The sequence below is a fragment of the Myotis yumanensis genome, unplaced genomic scaffold (assembly GCF_028538775.1).
Source record: "Myotis yumanensis isolate MYYU_CA2020_CCGP unplaced genomic scaffold, mMyoYum1.0.hap1 SCAF_2, whole genome shotgun sequence".
NCBI classification, from domain to species: Eukaryota; Metazoa; Chordata; class Mammalia; order Chiroptera; family Vespertilionidae; genus Myotis; species Myotis yumanensis.
Window position 1 is genome coordinate 162,167,346 of NW_027223753.1, and position 18,323 is coordinate 162,185,668.

Genomic DNA, 18,323 nt, shown 5'->3' on the forward strand with positions numbered 1-18,323 from the left:
TGGAGGCCAGGAGCCTGAGTGATCAACAGAGAGGGGTGCCTGCTTGAAGCCTTCAGGGTGTGGCTGGTGGTAGGCCTCCAGCAGACGCGCACACGCACACACACACACACACACACACACACACACAGAGACACACACACAGACACACAGCGCCCACTCTGAGCTTCCAATGTGGTTGGGAGCAGACCACCAGTGGACACACACACCCGGCAACTGCTCGGAGCCTATGTGGCGGGACTGGGGGCAGGCCTCCAGCAGACACACACACACACAGGGACGGCTGCACCGAGCCTCTGCTGCCAGACTGTGGCCATCAGTAGGACATCCACGAGGGCTCCCAGACTGAGGGGCAGGCTTGGCTGAGGGAACCCCATCCCCCAGTGCATGAATTTCATGCACCGGGCCTCTAGTCCTATATAATAAAAGCCTAATATGCAAATTGTCCCCTCGACCAGGACTTTGACCAGGAGTTCGACTGCTCCCTATGACGTGCGCTGATCACCAAGGAGTGGCATGGAACATGGCAGGGTGTCAGTGACGCGGCACTGGCAGCAGGCAGCAGTGGAGGCGCTGCCGGCCCTGATGGGCCCCGATGAGAGCGGGACCACAGCGGGATGGAGCAGGGGAGTGGGCGACGCCAGACCAAGGCAGGTGCGAGTGGGGGCCCCATCGCCCCACCAATCACCCTGCAGACAGCGCTGATCGGGGCCGGGCCACAGACTGGGACAGGGAACTGGGGGTGGGTGGTGGCGACCAACCTCCTGCGGCGCCCAGGAGGGGGGCTGTGACCTCTCGGTGGCAACCTGGGGGCAGAGATGACAGGGACGGAGGTGCAATGAGAATGCAGGGTGTCCGTCGAGCTCACTCTCATTCCCCCTGCTACCCTCCCCCAGGACGCCAAGGCTCATCCGCTTGGGAAGTCTCTGCATTCAGGTGCCAGGTACCCGTGAGGAGCCCGAGCTGCACCCGTGCGGCCTCTTCCGGGTGAGCCAGGCCACAGCTGCCAGGACCACAGGGGCTGGTCGGGCTCCCCATGGGTTCACTCAGGAGCCGGTCTGCGAAGCTGGCTGGGAGAGAGCATGCTGCCCTCCGGCTTCCATGTGGTGCCACTGGGTGGCCCAGAGGCCCACACTGTGCCCTGGCCTGCAGCATATGGCTGTGCTCACGGCATCTCCACATGGGGACTCAGGCACCATGATTCAGGTGGAGGGGAGCACGTGGGGGCCCTGGAGCCCAGGTGCTGCCCAGGGCCCAGAGGTCAGGGCCCTTCCACGCCAGACGCTCACGCTTCAATCACTGAGCAGGCCTAGGGGCCACACCCATGCACAAATTTCGTGCACCAGGCCTCTAGTAATTAATAAATAATAATACTGGACTAAACTCTATTCTGCATACTCACAACTGTAAACCTACTTTTGCCACACCCTGTATATTTTGAGATATATATACAAGATACATATATTCTCAAGTTTCCTTATTAACACAGGTCTGTTTGGGAGCTTTCTGCTCCATTTAGTTGGTCTGTTTATCTACCTGTGTACTAATAGCACATTTAAATACTGTGGTTGTATAATAGGCCATGCTATATTGTAGGTCAAGTCACCTCCACTTTGTTTTTCTTCTTTAAAACTGGTTTGGGCCCTGGCCAGTTCGGCTCAGTGGATAGATCGTCGGCCTGCGGACTGAAGGGTCCCAGGTTCGATTCCAGTCAAGGGCATGTACCTTGGTTGCGGGCATATCCCCAGTAGGGGGTGTGCAGGAGGCAGCTGATCGATGTCTCTCTCTCATCGATGTTTCTAACTCTCTGTCCCTCTCCCTTCCTCTCTGTAAAAAAACAATAAAATATATTTTTAAAAAAACAAAAACTGGTTTGACTCTTTTTGGACCTTTTCATTTTATATAAATTTTACAATTACTCCATCAATTTTTATGAAGAAACTCTGGAATGATTTTTAAATTATATTGAATTGATAAGATTAATTTTTGGAGAATAATCATCTCTATTATATTGAGTCTTCCTCTGGGTGGGAATCTATAATAATAAAAGCATAATATGCTAACTAGACCAGACAGCCGAACGACCTTCCAGACATCCTTCCGGATGAAGCCGCCGTGGCGGAGGCTGAGGCAGAGGTGGTTAGGGGCAATCAGGCAGACAAGCGAGCAGTTAGGGGCAATCAGGCAGGTGGGCAGAGGAGTTAGGAGTGATTAGACAGGCAGGCAGCATTTTTAGGGGCAATCAGGCCGGCAGGCGAGTGGTTAGCGGAGATCAGGCAGGTAGGCGGGCAGGCGAGCAGTTAGGAGCCAGCGGTCCTGGATTGCTAGAAGGATGTCCAACTGCCGGTTTAGGCCTGATCCCTGGGGGGTCCCAGATTGTGAGAGGGTGCAGGCCGGGCTGAGGGACACTCCCCCCCTCCCCCCCTTCCCTGTGCACGAATTTCGTGCACCAGACCTCTGGTTAATAAATAATTATGCAAGAATAAACTGTTTTGCAGACCCATAACTGTAAACCTATTTTTGCCCACCTCATGTAACTGACAAAGGGTCAGTCAGAATACTCCAAAACTATCCTCACAAAATAATTAGAAAGAGACAGACAACCCAGTAAGAAAAAAAAAAAAAAAGTGAAAGAATGCCCATTAAACATTTTGAAGATGCCCAATCTCATTATGTAATCAGGAAAATGCAAATTAAAACCATAGTGAGATACCATTAAATACCCACCAGATTGGCAAAAATTGTCTGATAATATCAAGAACACAGAGAAACTGAATCAATTAAGGTTTGTCTGATAATGGCAGGAACACAGAGAGGCGGGAATGCTACTCATGGACAACTCTCTTGGAAGAAGACGTTGGTGTTCTCTCGTGAGGGAAAGCACACACGCCTTCCAGCTTGGCCATTGCGCTAACGAGCGTGTGGTCTGGAAGGCCTCCGCCTGTGTGCCTGTGCCAGTACAAGGATGTTCACTCCCTGTCTGTAATGGTCCCAACTGACATGACCTCAATGTCCATCAATAGCAGAACGGATAAACGGTAGCAACTGAGGAAATGCTATATAGGGATGAAAATAAACAAACTGCTAATGACGAGCCAAAAAGTGGATGAATGTCAAAAACATAATGTGGAGTGAAAGAAGCATGCCACATTAATATAAAGTTAAAAAACAGATAAAATTAAATTATTTTGTTTGGTGATGTGTATGGAGTAAACCAGGAGCTGGCAAACTATGACCCCTGGGCCAGATCTGGCCCCCATCTGTTTATGCATGCCCAAGAGCTAAGAATGGTTTTAGAGTTTTAAACATCTGAGGGAGGGAGGAGATCAAAAGAAGAGTAATATTTTGTGATGCATGAAATTCATATTTCAGTGTCCCATCAATGAAGTTTTATTGAAATACATACAGCCTCTCCCCATTGGTGTTATCTGTGCTAACTTTTGAGCTACAATGACAAAATTGAGTTGTGACAGAGATCGCAGGGCCTGAAAAATCTAAAATATTTAGTATTTGGCACTTTCCAGAAAAACTTCTGGGCAAAACTACAAAGAAAGTAAAGAATATTATTATCACAGAAGGCAGGGCAATAGCTTCCCCAGAGAGAGGTTCAGGGCTCGGACCAGGGCGGGGTGTGGAGGGTGGGTGTCTGGAGGCTGGCAGTGTTCTTGGGTGGAGGCTACAGAGATGTTCACGTCGTAGTTAGTCTTAAACTGTTCGTATTGGGTTTATGACCTTTTCTGTATATTGTATAAATCTCAAAATTTTTAAAACATTTACTCTCTTCACCATAAAAAAAGTGCCAATAAAATTTAATTATATGTAAAGAAGCTTTGAAAAACGACAAATTAGAGAAAATATCTGTAATGTAAAAATTAATCTTCTTAACAGAGAACAAGCTTCTAGCAATTAGAAAGAAAAAGAGCAACAATCACTGAAAATATATATATATATATATATATATATATATATATATATGACTCTTTGATGAAAAGATGTTCAACCTCATTCATAATAAGAATAATACAAACAAGTGTCCTAAGATGCCATTTCTCACTACTCAACTGGCAAAAATTCACATGTGACAATGAACTGTGGACAGGTTCATTGCTGATAACTGTGATGCCTGGTGCAAGAGTGCAAATGGCAGTCCACACACCGTATGTCTAAATATTTATAATTATAAACCAAGCTATCAAACTGTTAGGTCACATTTGTCCTAGCCTTTCCTTGACAAACACACCTTCAGGACAATGGGGAAGGTTGGTTTAGAATTCCCACACTCCTCAGAGTTCCTAACTGGAGGGGGGTCATGCACAGCCTCCAGCTCACAGCCCATGAGCCTGGATGTGGGCTGGGGGACATATGGGCAGGCAATTCCAAGGCAGGCAGTACAGTACCTGGACCCTTGGCCTCATGAACTTCTTACCCTAAAGACCAGAACACAGTCCTATAAAGCAGGGTCTTTGGCCCAAGTCTAACAGTGGTGCTGGCTGTGGGGAAACTAAACTCTCATATATCGCTGTTAGAAGTACAAAATAATAGCAATCCCATGGGAGGAGTTTTGGCAATACCTATTAAAATGAAAAACACATTTACCCTTGGACCCAGCAAACCCACTCACACAAATGTATCCTATAGACCAGGGGTCCTCAAACTACGGCCCGCGGGCCACATGCAAATACAAATATTGTATTTGTTCCCGTTTTGTTTTTTTACTTCAAAATAAGATATGTGCAGTGTGCATAGGAATTTGTTCACAGTTTTTTTAAAACTATAGTCCGGCCCTCCAACGGTCTGAGGGACAGTGAACTGGCCCCCTGTTTAAAAAGTTTGAGGACCCCTGCTATAGACACATTGACACATATACAAAACTATACACACACATGCATGCACACACAGAGATTATTCTTTGTAGCTCTGTTTACTGGAAGCAAACTATAGTATATCCACATGATAAAACAAAAGAATGAGAACATTCTCTCTACATCCATATGCAAAGACAGACTTCTAAGCTATATTAAATGAAGAAAAGCAAGGCATATAACAACTTGTATCAAACTCTATCCTTGCATAAAAATAGGGGAGAGAAAGATTCATTAAAAAAACTAATAAAACAGCTATAGATAAGGCACGGGTGCGGTTGGGGCAGAAAAGAAAAAAAGATTCATGATAGGAAAAAAAATTCTCAGTGTATACCTTTATATCACTTTTAGTTTTGAACCCTGTGAGTATCTATTGCCTAATAAAATAAGTAAAATTGAAATAAAATCAGAAGCATATACCACCTGGAAGGTATAGAGATGATAGTCATTACTTCTACCCAGCCTACCTTGACTGATGCATAAGAAGTGGAGGAAGGTAAAGGGAATAACTAAGGACTTGCAACCAGGTGGCCCTAACCCATCTGCTGGGCCTAGCCTAGGCTACATGCCCTACCAGGACCACAAAGGGAGGCTCGGGATGGGAAAGGGGTTGGGGAGGGCCTGTCTGGTGCTCCAACAAGACAGAAATGAACTACAGCTTGCAAACCACATTACTGAGAAGTGGGGTTCTCTCTGTTTATGTCTCTCTCGTCATCCCCTCCATTTTAGAAATGTCTCATTTGATCATTCTGTGGCCCAACCAAGCTATACTGGATCAGTTAAGGTTTGGGCCATGAGAATTAGGAGGGAGCCCAGAGGCCGGAAGTAAAGGGAAGGTGAACTCGAGGGCAGAGTTAAAGTCACAGGACCAACATCCCTCCTCACCAAGAGATTCTTTCTTCCATGCTAAACTCGGAGGACCCTGAATTAAAGGGTGTGGCACTCCCTGTCCCTCTGTGCAGGATCCAAGACGTTTCTGTGACAGTTAGCGATCCCAGTGCTAGCCGCCCTGGGTGACTGTGACACGGACAGATGCTTTGTCTGGCTGGCCCCAGCCTAAGGGAGCCAGAGGATGGGGGTGCGAGAGATGACCTCTGCATTCCTGTTTCTCCCCACCTAGGAGAACTTGACCCGTGGCTCTAATCAAGAAGCGTCAAGCAATTTATTTACCAAGAATCACGTGCATGGCAAAATGGACATTTGTCAAGAAAAAGTTTACTCACCTCTTGCCCTAGACAGGCCAATGCGGGAATCACTTTCTCCCGGGCAATGCACTGCAGGATCCGGGGGGCTCCGTAGAGGCCCCCCATACAGGAGGCCAGAGATGAGATGTATAAGCCCAAAAGGAACAGGAAGCCCACCAGGGACACCTATATGAGGAAGCAGTTCCATTACCCAAGGCCAGACTCTGCTTCTGTCCCTTTCTGCTCCCCTGGTACCCACCCACCTGTACCCCATCTTCTCATAAGTCTTCTAGTTCAACCTCTTGGACATATTTCCATTGTCAGCCCACCCCACTTCATTCGCACTGCTACCATTTCCATTTGGGCCACCATCACATCTTGTCTAGACCACACAGAGGTTCCCAAATTGAGTGTGCACCGACTCTCCTGCAGGGTTTGTGGGTTTGTGAAAACAGATTTCTGGGTACCACCTCAGAGTTTCTGCTCAATAGGTCTGGGGTAGGACCCAAGAATTTGTAGTTTTTTGTCTGTTTGTGATAGTTTTTTTAAAAAATCTTTACTGTTGAAAGTATTACATATGTCCCCCCTTTTTCTCCCATTGACCCTTTATTGCCCCCCTCCACCCCTACCCCAGGCCTTCACCACCCTGTGTCCATGAGTTATGCAAATATGCATACAAGTTATTTGGTTGATCTCTTCCCACCCACCCCCGGCTTCCCTCTGAGATTCCACAGTCCATTCCATGCTTTTATGTCTCTGGATCTATTTTGTTCAACAGTTTATTTTGTTCATTAGATTCCACATATGAGTGACTTCATGTGATATTTGTCTTTCTCTGACTGGCTTATTTCGCTTAGCATAATACTCTCCAGGTAGGACCCAAGAATTTGGATTTCCAACAAGTTCCAGGTAAGGTTGATGCTGAGGATCTGGGGACTCCACTTTGAGAACCACTGGCCAACAGCAATGCCAATTGGCCTCCTGCCTCTAAGCAGTGCCCACACTGAATCATCCCCAAGCCTTTGCTAGAGTCACCCCTCTACTCAAACCTGATATTCATGCCCCTGCTGCAAAAATATCAATGGCTACCCCCGCCCTGAGGCCCTTCCTGGTCTGTGACCTCCCTAACCCTGTAGCCCAAACACTCAGTCTTTGTCAGCATGATGGGCCTGCCTGCTGGAACCTCCATCCACACCTTTACTCATTGTCTGTTAAACTGCCAACTGTGTTTCAAGCTCGGCACAAACCTCCCCTCCTCTGTGCAGCCATCCCCAACCCCCACAACAGTGGTTGCTCCCCGGACCCTGCAGCACCTCAGCGTGAGACTGAGGACACCTAGCACACTGTCTCCTCTACTGGCTTCATTTCTACAGGCTTCCTGTCATGTTTACCTTAGTAACTAGGTGTCAACACAGAACTATAAATGCTGAATGAGTGAATGAATGAATGAATGAATGAATGAGATCCATGACTCGTATGGCCCACGAGGCACAGCAGACAGAATGAGAGAGAGCATAGTTGTTCTGCCTGGTGTCAACCTGTAAAAGATGCGGCTGCTGGCCATGCAGCTGTGTCACAGGCTGTCTGTCCTGAGCCCGCCTCACCTCCTGAGCTGGACACACGGGGAAGGCTCTCTGTTTTCTGGATTACTTGAGGCTCCCTTCTCCATTCTACTTCACTTCCAGTACAGTCACCAGAACTGTGCATTCCAAGTGTTCATTTGCCCAACGATGAAGATGGGTTGGATTTCATTTTCAGTTTTGCCACTTATCCTTTCTCCATGAAGACGCACCTGACCCCATTGTTTTACTTTCTTGCTTACAATGCACCACATCAATGTCAATCAAACTACGCAGAACACCAGACCCTCATATACCTCTTTCCAGAAACCTGAATCGGCCATGATTCTTGATGGGAAATAACTTTTAAGAACATACTTGTAGGACACTGGAGGTTCACAAATCATCTGGAGGCTGAAAGATCAGGCTTGGAAAAGGGCAAGACCCATGGCTGGGCACACCCAGGCTCTTGAACAAGAACATTTGACCAGGATGCTACCAGCACCCGGCTACCCTGTGGATGAATTCTCACCGTTCCTTTATATTTGCTTCATTTGTTACATTTGAAGCATCCGATGGGCCTAACCTAGGTTACATGTCCTACCAGGACCACAAAGAGACAGACAAAAGAGAGTCTGGTCATTGGGATTCTGTAATATTAAATGGGGCTCACTCCCTTTCAGACCACACATAACACAGGTGAAATAACCCCCAAATGGTGAGGGAGGCCAGAGGTTTGATGAACATGACGAAGGCCTACTGCAGAGCCTATCTTGTCCCTAATTCAGTGGATTACTTTTTCCTAAATGCTTCACCTCATCTTATCCCCAGTGAATCTCGCCTGTTTCTTCAATGTCATGAGTTTCTTTCTGTCCCATCCACCACCCTTCACTTACCATTTTATTACTAGAAGGAATTAATGTCATCTAATGTTCCCATCACATTTTCTGTGTGCACGCTGATGGCATTTTGTTATTTTCTACCCTGGAATAGTTTATTGTAGCCCCACGGCATAGTTAAATACGCTCACGGCTGACCTTGCTAGTGCACCGTAAGCTCCTCAGAGATAGATCTGTGTCTCAGGCAGCTGGCCCCCTCCTCACCGCCCCTGACAGTCTAGCAAACAGGGCCCAGCAAGTACCAGCTGAATTCATGAAGCGTCACAACTTCACCGCGGTTCGTGCCCTGGATCTCTTATACAATCGTTAGATAAACTGGTCCCGTTATCAATCCCCGATCCACTCCGAGATGCAATCATTCGTCTATAACCTTTGTTTCTGTCTTTGCTCCCAAATGCATCCCATTTTACAAATACATAGATTGTGGGATAAAATTTTATCAAAAGCTTTTTGAGAATCTAACTCGGTAGTTCTCCACTCTGGCCGTACATGAGAATCACCCCAGAGATTGTGCTTTGATTAGCATGGGGTGGGGCACAGACATCACTGGCTTTTCAAAAGCAGCCCAGGTGACGCTAACGTGCAGCCAGGTGAGAACCGCTGGGCAGGACACTGTGCCCTCTCAGCCTCCCCTCACAGAACTCTCCAGACCAGTGCGGAAACTTCACTGCTTCTTACCCAAAAGGTTATACATATTTATGCTTAAAATATTTTTTCATACAAAGCCTGTCCATTTACTCAGCATGGAAATGAGACTGCCCTTCTAGTGTGGTGTCCTCCTGGGTCTGGGACTGACCTCAGGAACTTGATCAGGCTCCGGCACCAGAGGCCATGACACAGTGACCTCCAGCTGTGGGCAGCTTTCCCACAGACACCCCCTGGGACCCCTGCAGCGCCCTCAGGCTGCGGCCAGGCAGGGACTGTCTAGGTATAGTGACTTGTTTATGTCCAGTCTGTCCATTGTGCTTATAATGGTCCATTCACTCGCCAGTCTTTTACATAAAACTACTATCCAGCCAGTTTTCTGAAAAATAAATGAAATGTTGGTCCTGATGTCTGGGTAAAGCATAAAAATTCCATTTCATCTTTTTCCTACCTGAATCCGGTCCCTTCCTTTCTGTCTGTCACCCATCCGTCCCTGTGGGGACATTTGCCGAGGACACATTAATAGTATATACCTGGTGCAGTGCTGGGCACAGGGCAAGACTTATAGGTACAACAGTAACCCACACAGCTTTGCCCCCAGCCCTGGCAGGGTCGCATCACTGTCTCTATTCACACAGGACTGTAAACCTGCTAACTGTGCAGTGGAGGTGGGGGTGAGACTTTATTTGAGCAGGTGCCTTTCTGTCAGACACCTGTCTGAGCCAGCACAAAAACCTCTCTATCGTCCCAAAATCCTACCTGGTGTGTGAACTACCCTCACTTCTTTTTACAGTAACTCCTGGAGAAAATCACTAACTCTATCTCTCTGTTCTCGGTATTTGGCCTCAGCTCCCACTTGAGCCGTAGTCATTAGGAGACCCCACCAGTCCACGGACTGCCTCCTTCTCTTGAAGGACTGGATCTGCAGTCATTTGCAAGGTGCTCATTCTGCCTCATCTCATTCCTGTGGCCCCTTGACATTATAGAGGAGTATATGCTGAAACCCTTACACTCCCAATCTTTTTTTAAAATATTTTTATTGATTTCAGAGAGGAAAGGAGAGGAGAGAGAGATAGAAACATCAGTGATGAGAGAGAATCATGGATCAGCTGCTTCCTGCACACCCCACACCAAGGATCGCAACCAGGGCATGTGCCCCAACCGGGAATTAAACCTTGACTTCCTGGTTCATAGGTCGAAGCTCAACCACTGAGCCACACCAGTCGGGCCCCAATCTATTAATACCATGATGTGTCCATAGATCCCTAGTTTTCTCTCACATCCTATTTCCATAGACCCGAGTTCTCTAGTACTGTCCTCACTCAATGAATTGACCAACATCTCAACCTTGAGTCACGTTTTTCTCCCACTTGATAGCCATTTCCCTAGGAAACAAAGTCAGCTTCCTTCCTGAGAGGCAGCGCCATGTCCGCGATGGAGAGGGAGGACAGTGGGCTGGCTGGGTGGTGGAGGCTGAGCAGCTGGCAGGTACAACTGTGAACACGCGAAACCATGCCTGTCTCCGCCAAGAATGATTCGAGTTTACTCTGTGGGATACCCCATTTTTAATAAATAAGTTGGTGGGGGTACTTTTGTTACTTAGTCTGCTCTATTTTGCTAGTTAGCAAACCCCAGGGCCCCTAAAGGACTTGGTCTTTTTGATGTGTAGAAAACGGGGTCTTTTCCTGGACTGTATACAACTTTATTCTGAAACAATCATTTAATCTATTTAACTCTACCCTTACTAACACCTGCTCTTGATACAATTCCTTTTTGTATCAGTGAATAATATTGGGATTGACTTTTTAGCTTGTCCTATTTAGTTAAATACTAGAGGCCTGGGGCATGAAAATTCATGCATTCAGGGGGGTCCCTCAGCCCGGCCTGTGCCCTCTCATAGTCTGGGACCTCTCAGGGGATGTCCACCTGCTGGCTTAGGCCAGTTTCCCAGGGGGTTGGGCCTAAGCTGGCAGTCAGACATTGCTCTGGCAGACCAGGAGCCCTCGGGGGATGTCTGACTGACAGCTTAGGACTGTTCCCCATGGGGAGTGGGCCTAAGCCACAGTCCAACATCCTTAGCGCTGCACTCACAGCAGTCAGCCCAGCTTGTGGCTGAGAGGAGCTCCCCCTGTGAGAACACACTGACCACCAGGGGGTAGCTCCTGCGTTGAGTATATGCCCCCTGGTGGTCAGTGCGTGTCATTGCAACCGGTTGTTCCGGTCGTTCTGCCATTAGGGTCAATCTGCATATTACCCTTTTATTATATAGGATGGGTGACTCATATCAAAAAAATATGCCCCCTCCCAATGTGTTTTATCTATTAGGGTCTCCCGTGAGGGGCGCGGAGGGGAGGCAAACATCCATAGGCACCTGCCCGCACCAGGTATTATGCTTTGCATAGATTACCATAGAGCCGCGCTGCAACCACAAGGGACTCAGGATTGTTAGGAAACATAACATTACTGAGACCAACACCTGAGAGCCAGGAAAAAGTTCCTGGGGGCAGGGACATAAGGCAAAAAGGACAATTCTTAGGGAAACCCTGGGCTGGGAAGCCAAATAATTAGAAATACATCAGAGAAGCTGCAGGAAGCCCAGAGAGAAACAACGAGTTGAGTGGTTGCAGGTCAGTGGAAAGGGATCCAGCGCAGCCAGCAGCCACAGAAGGTACCGTCCTGGCAGAATGCGCCCAAGAAAAGAAGTGCATGGAGGAGCTTCAGGAGAAACAGCGCGAGGGGCGCCTGCTGGAGGCCCGGCCTGGTCTGCACCCGGAGGTGAGACCCTCTGGGTACACAGACCAGACCCAAGAGGCCTTGCTTCCCCAGGACTCAGGGAAGCTCAGGGATGGATGGGCTCACAACCAAGGCCACGGCTAAGATGTGAAGCCAAGATGAACAGTTCATTAAAACCACATCCAGGTGGTAGTTTGTATCGAGTGGCCACATAAGACCAGGCACCTGTACCTTCCAACCGCTACACGTTCTCTGAGGACGGTCAGTAAAATTGTTTGTGGCCCACTTATCACCTGATTATAGTACCTGCTATTGCAGCCTCGTCAGTCCCAAGGAGTCAGTCCCGGGAGAGAAGAGGGAAGAAGAAAAGCCAAGGTTCAAGGTTTACGGGGAAACTCCTGCGTGGCCCTCACGGTGGCGGGCACACCAGGGCGCTGCTCTCTTGGAGTGGCCCTGGTTGGTTACTTGTTGCACCAGTCCATCTGCTACTGAGAACAAGAACAGTACCTTTTCTTTCGTTCTGGGCTTTACAACTATTCCAGGAAGTGGTCTCTCATCCTCTCCAAAAACGACTCTCCACCTCTCATCCTGGCACGTGCATAGTGGCATTCCCACATGTTATTACCATTACCAGGCATGGTTTAGCACGTGCCTCCCGCCGGCCAAGTACTTGCCTACCTGTCTCGCCGTTTGGGACAGGTGGCATTCCCACACGCTTCCTCCCCGTGAATATTTTTACTATCGGCGGTGGAATTTCCACCCACAGAGGCCCTCCCATGCTGTTCACTGAGATGTTTTTACTCTCTTGCTGTCTGGCCTCCCTTGGATACAGGCTGCCTGTCCTCCCACACACCCATTCTTGGCTTTTCCACAAAGCAGGGGAGGGAGGGAGGGAGGGAAGAGAGGAGCCCCAGCCCCGAGGATAATTTGCCTCATTCCATCCAGACCAGAGTCTCTGATGGTTGAAAGGACCCCTGGGAGGGAGTGCACTAGAAAGAAACGGGCCTTAGCAGCAGGCAGGGCTGGCTGGCCACTGGCAAGCCGCAGCCAGCAGCAGGCAGCTCCCCCTGGTCAGAGGGTCTGCCGCTCCCCAAGGCCCTTGATTCCTCTAGTGCAGCCAAGCTTTTCATCCACAATTAGAGAAAAGGCCCCTGGGAGATGAAACTCAAGATGAAAGCAGGCACGTAGGCATAAATGAGGGCCGTAGATTCCCTCCCTGAGCGCAAACCCCCTTGTGGGGGCCCTGGAAGGCGGGTGCCAGTGCTCTCCTTAGGGCCACTGCTGCCCCCTCAAAACCTGCCTCCAAGGTAAGGTCACGACCCCTGCACGCAAACATCCCCTTCACATCAGCGGCTACACGCCTTAAAAAGAAGCCTTTGCTAGTGTGTAAACCAAGCCGAAATGTAGCTCTAAAAGTTGTTAGAGTTTCCTGCCCTGGCGTTGGCCCAGCAGTGCCCCCTCACCGCCCATGATCAGCCAGGCCTCACCAAGAGGAAAGGGTCATTTCTCCCAAAATGTGAGCAGTGACACCCAGGAGCTAACTGAGGAAGAAGGGCTCCCAGCCTACTACCTTCCTCGACAAATAACGGGAATCACAGGATCTGCATTCCTCCAGGAACCTAAGGGGAGGTAGGAGTTTTGGGGGTTTCCAGAAAAGTGTCGGGAAATCTCATTCTCCTGGGTCCCAGAGATGCCAAACCAGTGTCCTTGAGCATCACATGACCTCCAGCCGGAGAAGGGGCGGCTGTGGAACGTGAGGAATTCGCTAATCTTCTCTGGGTAGGAAGTTCAGCTCCAGAAACAGAGATGGTACAGCCAAATCTACCCGGCCCACCCGTGTGTGTGGAGAGCCCAAGGGGTCAGGGTTCTCAGAGGACAGCAGGCCTCCTGCCCTGCCTCCCACAGGCTCTCGCCCTGGCTCTCGGCTCCCTCCATCTCTCTTAGCCTTGCCGCCCTCCTTCTGTCTGTCAGCCTCCTCCTTACCTGCTTCCCGTGAGCAGCACTTTCTGTTCAGGGTGGTAGGTGAGGCTATGGGCAAAAATGAAGGGCTGATGGAGCTCAGGATCTGAGGTAAACAGAACCTGCTTTTGTCCTGATTTTTGCCCCCACTATTTAGTCACCTGGGTGCACTTGACTTTATAGGTGTTGTTGTCTGTTCCTAGGGATCCATAAGAAGAGCCTGGACCTTTTCCATGGTTTTGTCCCCATCTTCTGTCCTGGGCCCAAGACTATGTGGATTCCCAGGCAGAACTGCAAGGGGCAGGCTGCCATTTGTAGATGGGAACAAACAGACGACCTGGCACACGGAGCCCCCATCAGTGCAGGACTCACCCACCTTTTCTGCTATCAGGAAGTCATAGCGGAGGGCCTCGCGAGTGCAGATGGCGCCAAGCAGGAAGACAAAGACGATGTACAGAAACCACCTGCAAAATACCCAGGCATAGAACAGAGCTGCCACCCCACCCCCAGCCTGGCCAACCCTCTCACAACCCACCCCATTCGGGCTTGGGCCTTCAGGTTCCCATGGGGACCTGACTCAAAGGAAAGAGAAAGGCTGATCATAAGCTTCCCTCGTTCCCCTTGGGGGCACCTTCCGTACTCTTTCTCCTTAGTACATTCCTTAGCAAAAAAGAAGTGTCATTGCTTTGTCTCTTTTTTACAGTAAAGAAAAACACACAGCCCTGACCAGTTTGGCTCAGTGGCTAGAGCGTCGGCCTGTGGACTGAAGAGTCCCAGGTTCAATTCGGGTCAAAGGCATGTACCTTGGTTGCGGGCACATCCCCAGTAGGAGGTGTGCAGGAGGCAGCTGATCCATGTTTCTCTCTCATGGATGTTTCTAACTCTCTATTCCTCTCCCTTCCTCTCTGTAAAAAATCAATAAAATATATTTTAAAAAAAGAAAGAAAGAAAAACACACAAAGGGTGTTGGAGGGGGAGGAGGAGGAGGCCCAGTTGGCCTCTAGGTTGCCAGGCTAGAATTGGCAAGCAGCCCCCTCCCCTTCATTCCGCCAGAAGGACAAGTTGATGGTCGGTCAGGCCTCTAAGTCCTGCTGCTCCTTGGCTCCCAGATGATAGACAGCCAAACCAAGTGTAAAAAGGCCTGCAGTGACCTGGCTCCGCCCCCAGATGCCCTGTGACTTTGAGCAAGTCCTGTGATCCCGGTGGCCTCAAACCCATCTGGGCAATGAGAGGATGGGCCAAAGCTTCCTCCTGGGATCTCCCAGCTGTGACGAAAATGAGACAGGGTTCTTTCTTTCCTTTCCTTCCCAACTCCCAGCGCACTCTCTCGCACTCTCTTGTTGTCTTCATTTTCTTCCCAATACAACTGCTTGCCCTATTTAGCATAAAATAGACTGGCACTGTGTGCCTGGCTAAAAGCGACAGTGTCCGGACAGTAAGCTAAGAGCAAACTCAGGATGTGTAGAAAACATACGTTAATATTTATAAATATCACTGTTAAAATAATGCAGGCACTTTCAACTTTTCTGGTCACTGTGGTATCTGTGATCTCATTGCCTTTCACACCCACCCCATAAAGCCTTTTTCTCATGGTACAACAAGAAAATCAAAAGATTCCAGCGAAAAATAAAAAAAAAATCAAAAAAAAAAAAAAAAAAGATTCTAGAAGGTCAGAAACAGGTCCAAGGCCACCTGACCTGCTCGTGTGGGTGGCACAGTGTGACCTAAACCCAGGGCAGCCTTAGGGTGGTGCAGGGAAGCTAGCTGGGGGAAGAAGGACCAGTCTTTAAGTTCCTTCTATGTGTCTTTATATACAGTATCTCTTCCACAATACATAGGGCCCACACCTTTTCATTGTTCCCATTTTACAGAAAAGAAAAAGGAGGCCCAGAGAACTAAATAAATGCCCCAAAGTCATGCTGCAGTCAATCTGTGGCATAGCTGAAATGCAAACCCTAATATGATTGCAAAATCCTTCATCCTTATGCTCCTTCCAATGATTCTGGAAACTCAATGGTTAAAAAAATCCCCAAGTTCAAAATGGGGGTGGAGGAGGGATGAGGCTGGGAGGCTGAGGAGAAAGAGACAAAAGGAATGGATCTGTGTTAGTGACATCTCCCCCCTCCCAAGTTCCCAGGCAGGGCACATGATAGGGCAATCATCTGAACCCACCAGACTTGAATTTTCCAGCCCACTGAGTGTTAAAAAGAGGATTGGAATATGAAATAGATTGGTCAAAGTTGGGGCGCTCTCAGAAAAAGGGGACAATCCCCTCTTTCACCAGGAGTCTTCTCTTCCTCTCCCCAGCTGAATGCCACTGAGGGGAACTTACGAGATGCCAACAGCTGCGAGGGAGCCCAGGGGGATGCTGGCAGCGGGCTCCCTGAGATCACCCCCCATGTTGAAGCCGGCCATGACTCCTGAAAGACATCCAGATGAGAAAGGGGTGAGCAGGGTACTGCACCAAGCACCTTCTCCTCCTCGGTCCCTCCTGGAAGCTAGCCCTTGGCCAGCCCTCCCATATGCAAACCTCACTTCTCAATCTCCCCTGGCAACTGGGGAGGCATCCGTGGCATGAAAGGGACCTTTGTGGGCTGAACAATGCTGAGGAAGGCCCTACCAGCTACAAAAAGCATCTTATAGCCCAGCACAAAGTAATAAGGGTCAGGGAGGCATCTGGCAGGCTGCACAATGGTCCCAAGGCCCTATACTGAGCTCTGCCTTCCATGGGTCAACCCCTTGAGAAGGGTTGACCTCAGCAAACCTCCTCCTGCAGCTCCTTCAGCAGAGTTCCTTGCATATGCTGCCCACCGTCTAACTGGGGTTCTGGTGTCCTGGGGGCAAGTCTCACCTAATAGAGCCAGAGACCACATTCAAACCTCCTAAGCTGAGAGTTAAGATGGCAGCCAGCAGGACAGCAGTGAGGAAGAGAGTGTGAGTGAGTGAGGGAGTGAAAGGGGAGTGTGTGGACATGTGGGGTGTGTGTGTGTGTGTGTGTGAGTGAGGGAGTTAGATCCTGCAGGAGTCTCGGGGGCTGGCAGACCGGGCTCTACTAGATGGGGAGCTCCTGCTATCACTGCAAGCACTCCCAGTGGGGCTGGCTCTGGCACAGAGACCATGCCATCTTGAAGGGGAGAGTTGCTGTGACTAGGAGCCCAGCCTCACCACCACCAAGACTGGCCTCAGACACTATACCTGACCCTATAGCCACTCCGGCCAAAGACTTGCTACCTCATCTGCAGACCCACAGACTCCGGGACTCCAGCCTCCCCAGTTGCAGGCTCCTGTGAGTCCCAGAGTGTGCTCTCCTCCCACCAAGCCTGCCACTTCAGCCACAGGCCCCAGGTGACTTGGCGCCTGTACCCTTCATTGAGAGCAAAAATGGGGAGACAAAGAAACAACCACCCAAAGGAAAGAAAAGGAGGAATCACCAGAAAAGGAACTAAATGAAATGGAGGCATGCAATATGTTAGAAAAAGAATTCAGAGTAAGGGTAATACAGTTCCTAACCCGGCTGGATGAGAAAATCAACAACTTATGTAAAAATCAAGAGGAGATCAAGAATGATATAGCTACAATAAAAAACACAATGGAAGGTTTCAACAGCAGACTAGAAGAAGAGGAGGACCAAATTAGTGAGTTAGAAAACAGGGCAGAAAAACATACCCAGTCTGAACAGCAATTGGAGAAAAAATTAGAAAGCAGGAGGAGAGCCTAAGGAAACTTTGGGACAATGTGAAATGAAATAACATCCATATAATAGGGGTGCCAGGACAAGAAGAGGAGCAAGGATTAGAAAACCTATTTGAAGAAATAATGACAAACCCTCTGAGCTGAAAAGGGCTCTCAACGAATTCCCAAGAACAATCTGGATGCTACCAACACTGAGTCACATCATCACCACTATTCCCAAGAACACTTCTGAAAGGTGATAACCGGGGAGACAGTGCAGGATGTCACTCTCTGTCTGAACACACACACGTGCACACACACACACACAGGAAAGCTACAAGCCACGTGTCCGAACATCAAATGCGGTCCAGCCCACAAGAGCTCTGCCTGCCCCAGTCAGGAAAGCCTCCCAGAGAGTGCGTGCATCTCCGGTGTGGCCTTGAAGGGAGAGCCACATTGGCTTAGGGGGAGGAGGAATGGTCTAACCCCATCATTATGGGTTTATGAACACTTTCAACCTGACAGGGCCTATGCTATTCTCTACATGCATTTTTATCTTGTTTAATCCTCACAACAACCACATCAGAAGAGTAGAATTATTTTCCCTGTTTTATAGAACAGGAAACTAGTACTCACAGAGGTTAATTAAAATAGCCTAAGGTCACACATTTACTAAGTGGCAAAAGCCATGATTCGACCCTGGTCTGTCTGACTCCAGAAATTATGCTCTCCACACCTCTGCAGGAATACTTACAGAAGCTCCAGAGAAGTGGAGCAAAGGGAAAGCCTGGGGCCTGAGAGCTAACAAGGGGC

General features: G+C 49.0%; 1 protein-coding gene across 1 annotated transcript in view; it reads right to left on the minus strand.

Moving 5' to 3' along the window:
* SLC12A8 (solute carrier family 12 member 8) overlaps positions 1-18,323 on the minus strand; it is a 142,445-nt gene that overhangs the window by 24,586 nt on the left and 99,536 nt on the right. Inside the window, exons 6-8 of the mRNA XM_070403583.1 lie at positions 16,171-16,258; positions 14,215-14,302; positions 6,083-6,229 (exon numbers count right to left, since the gene is read on the minus strand). Of these exons, the coding sequence (XP_070259684.1) occupies positions 6,083-6,229; positions 14,215-14,302; positions 16,171-16,258 (323 nt within the window). The remainder of the gene's footprint in view (positions 1-6,082; positions 6,230-14,214; positions 14,303-16,170; positions 16,259-18,323) is intronic.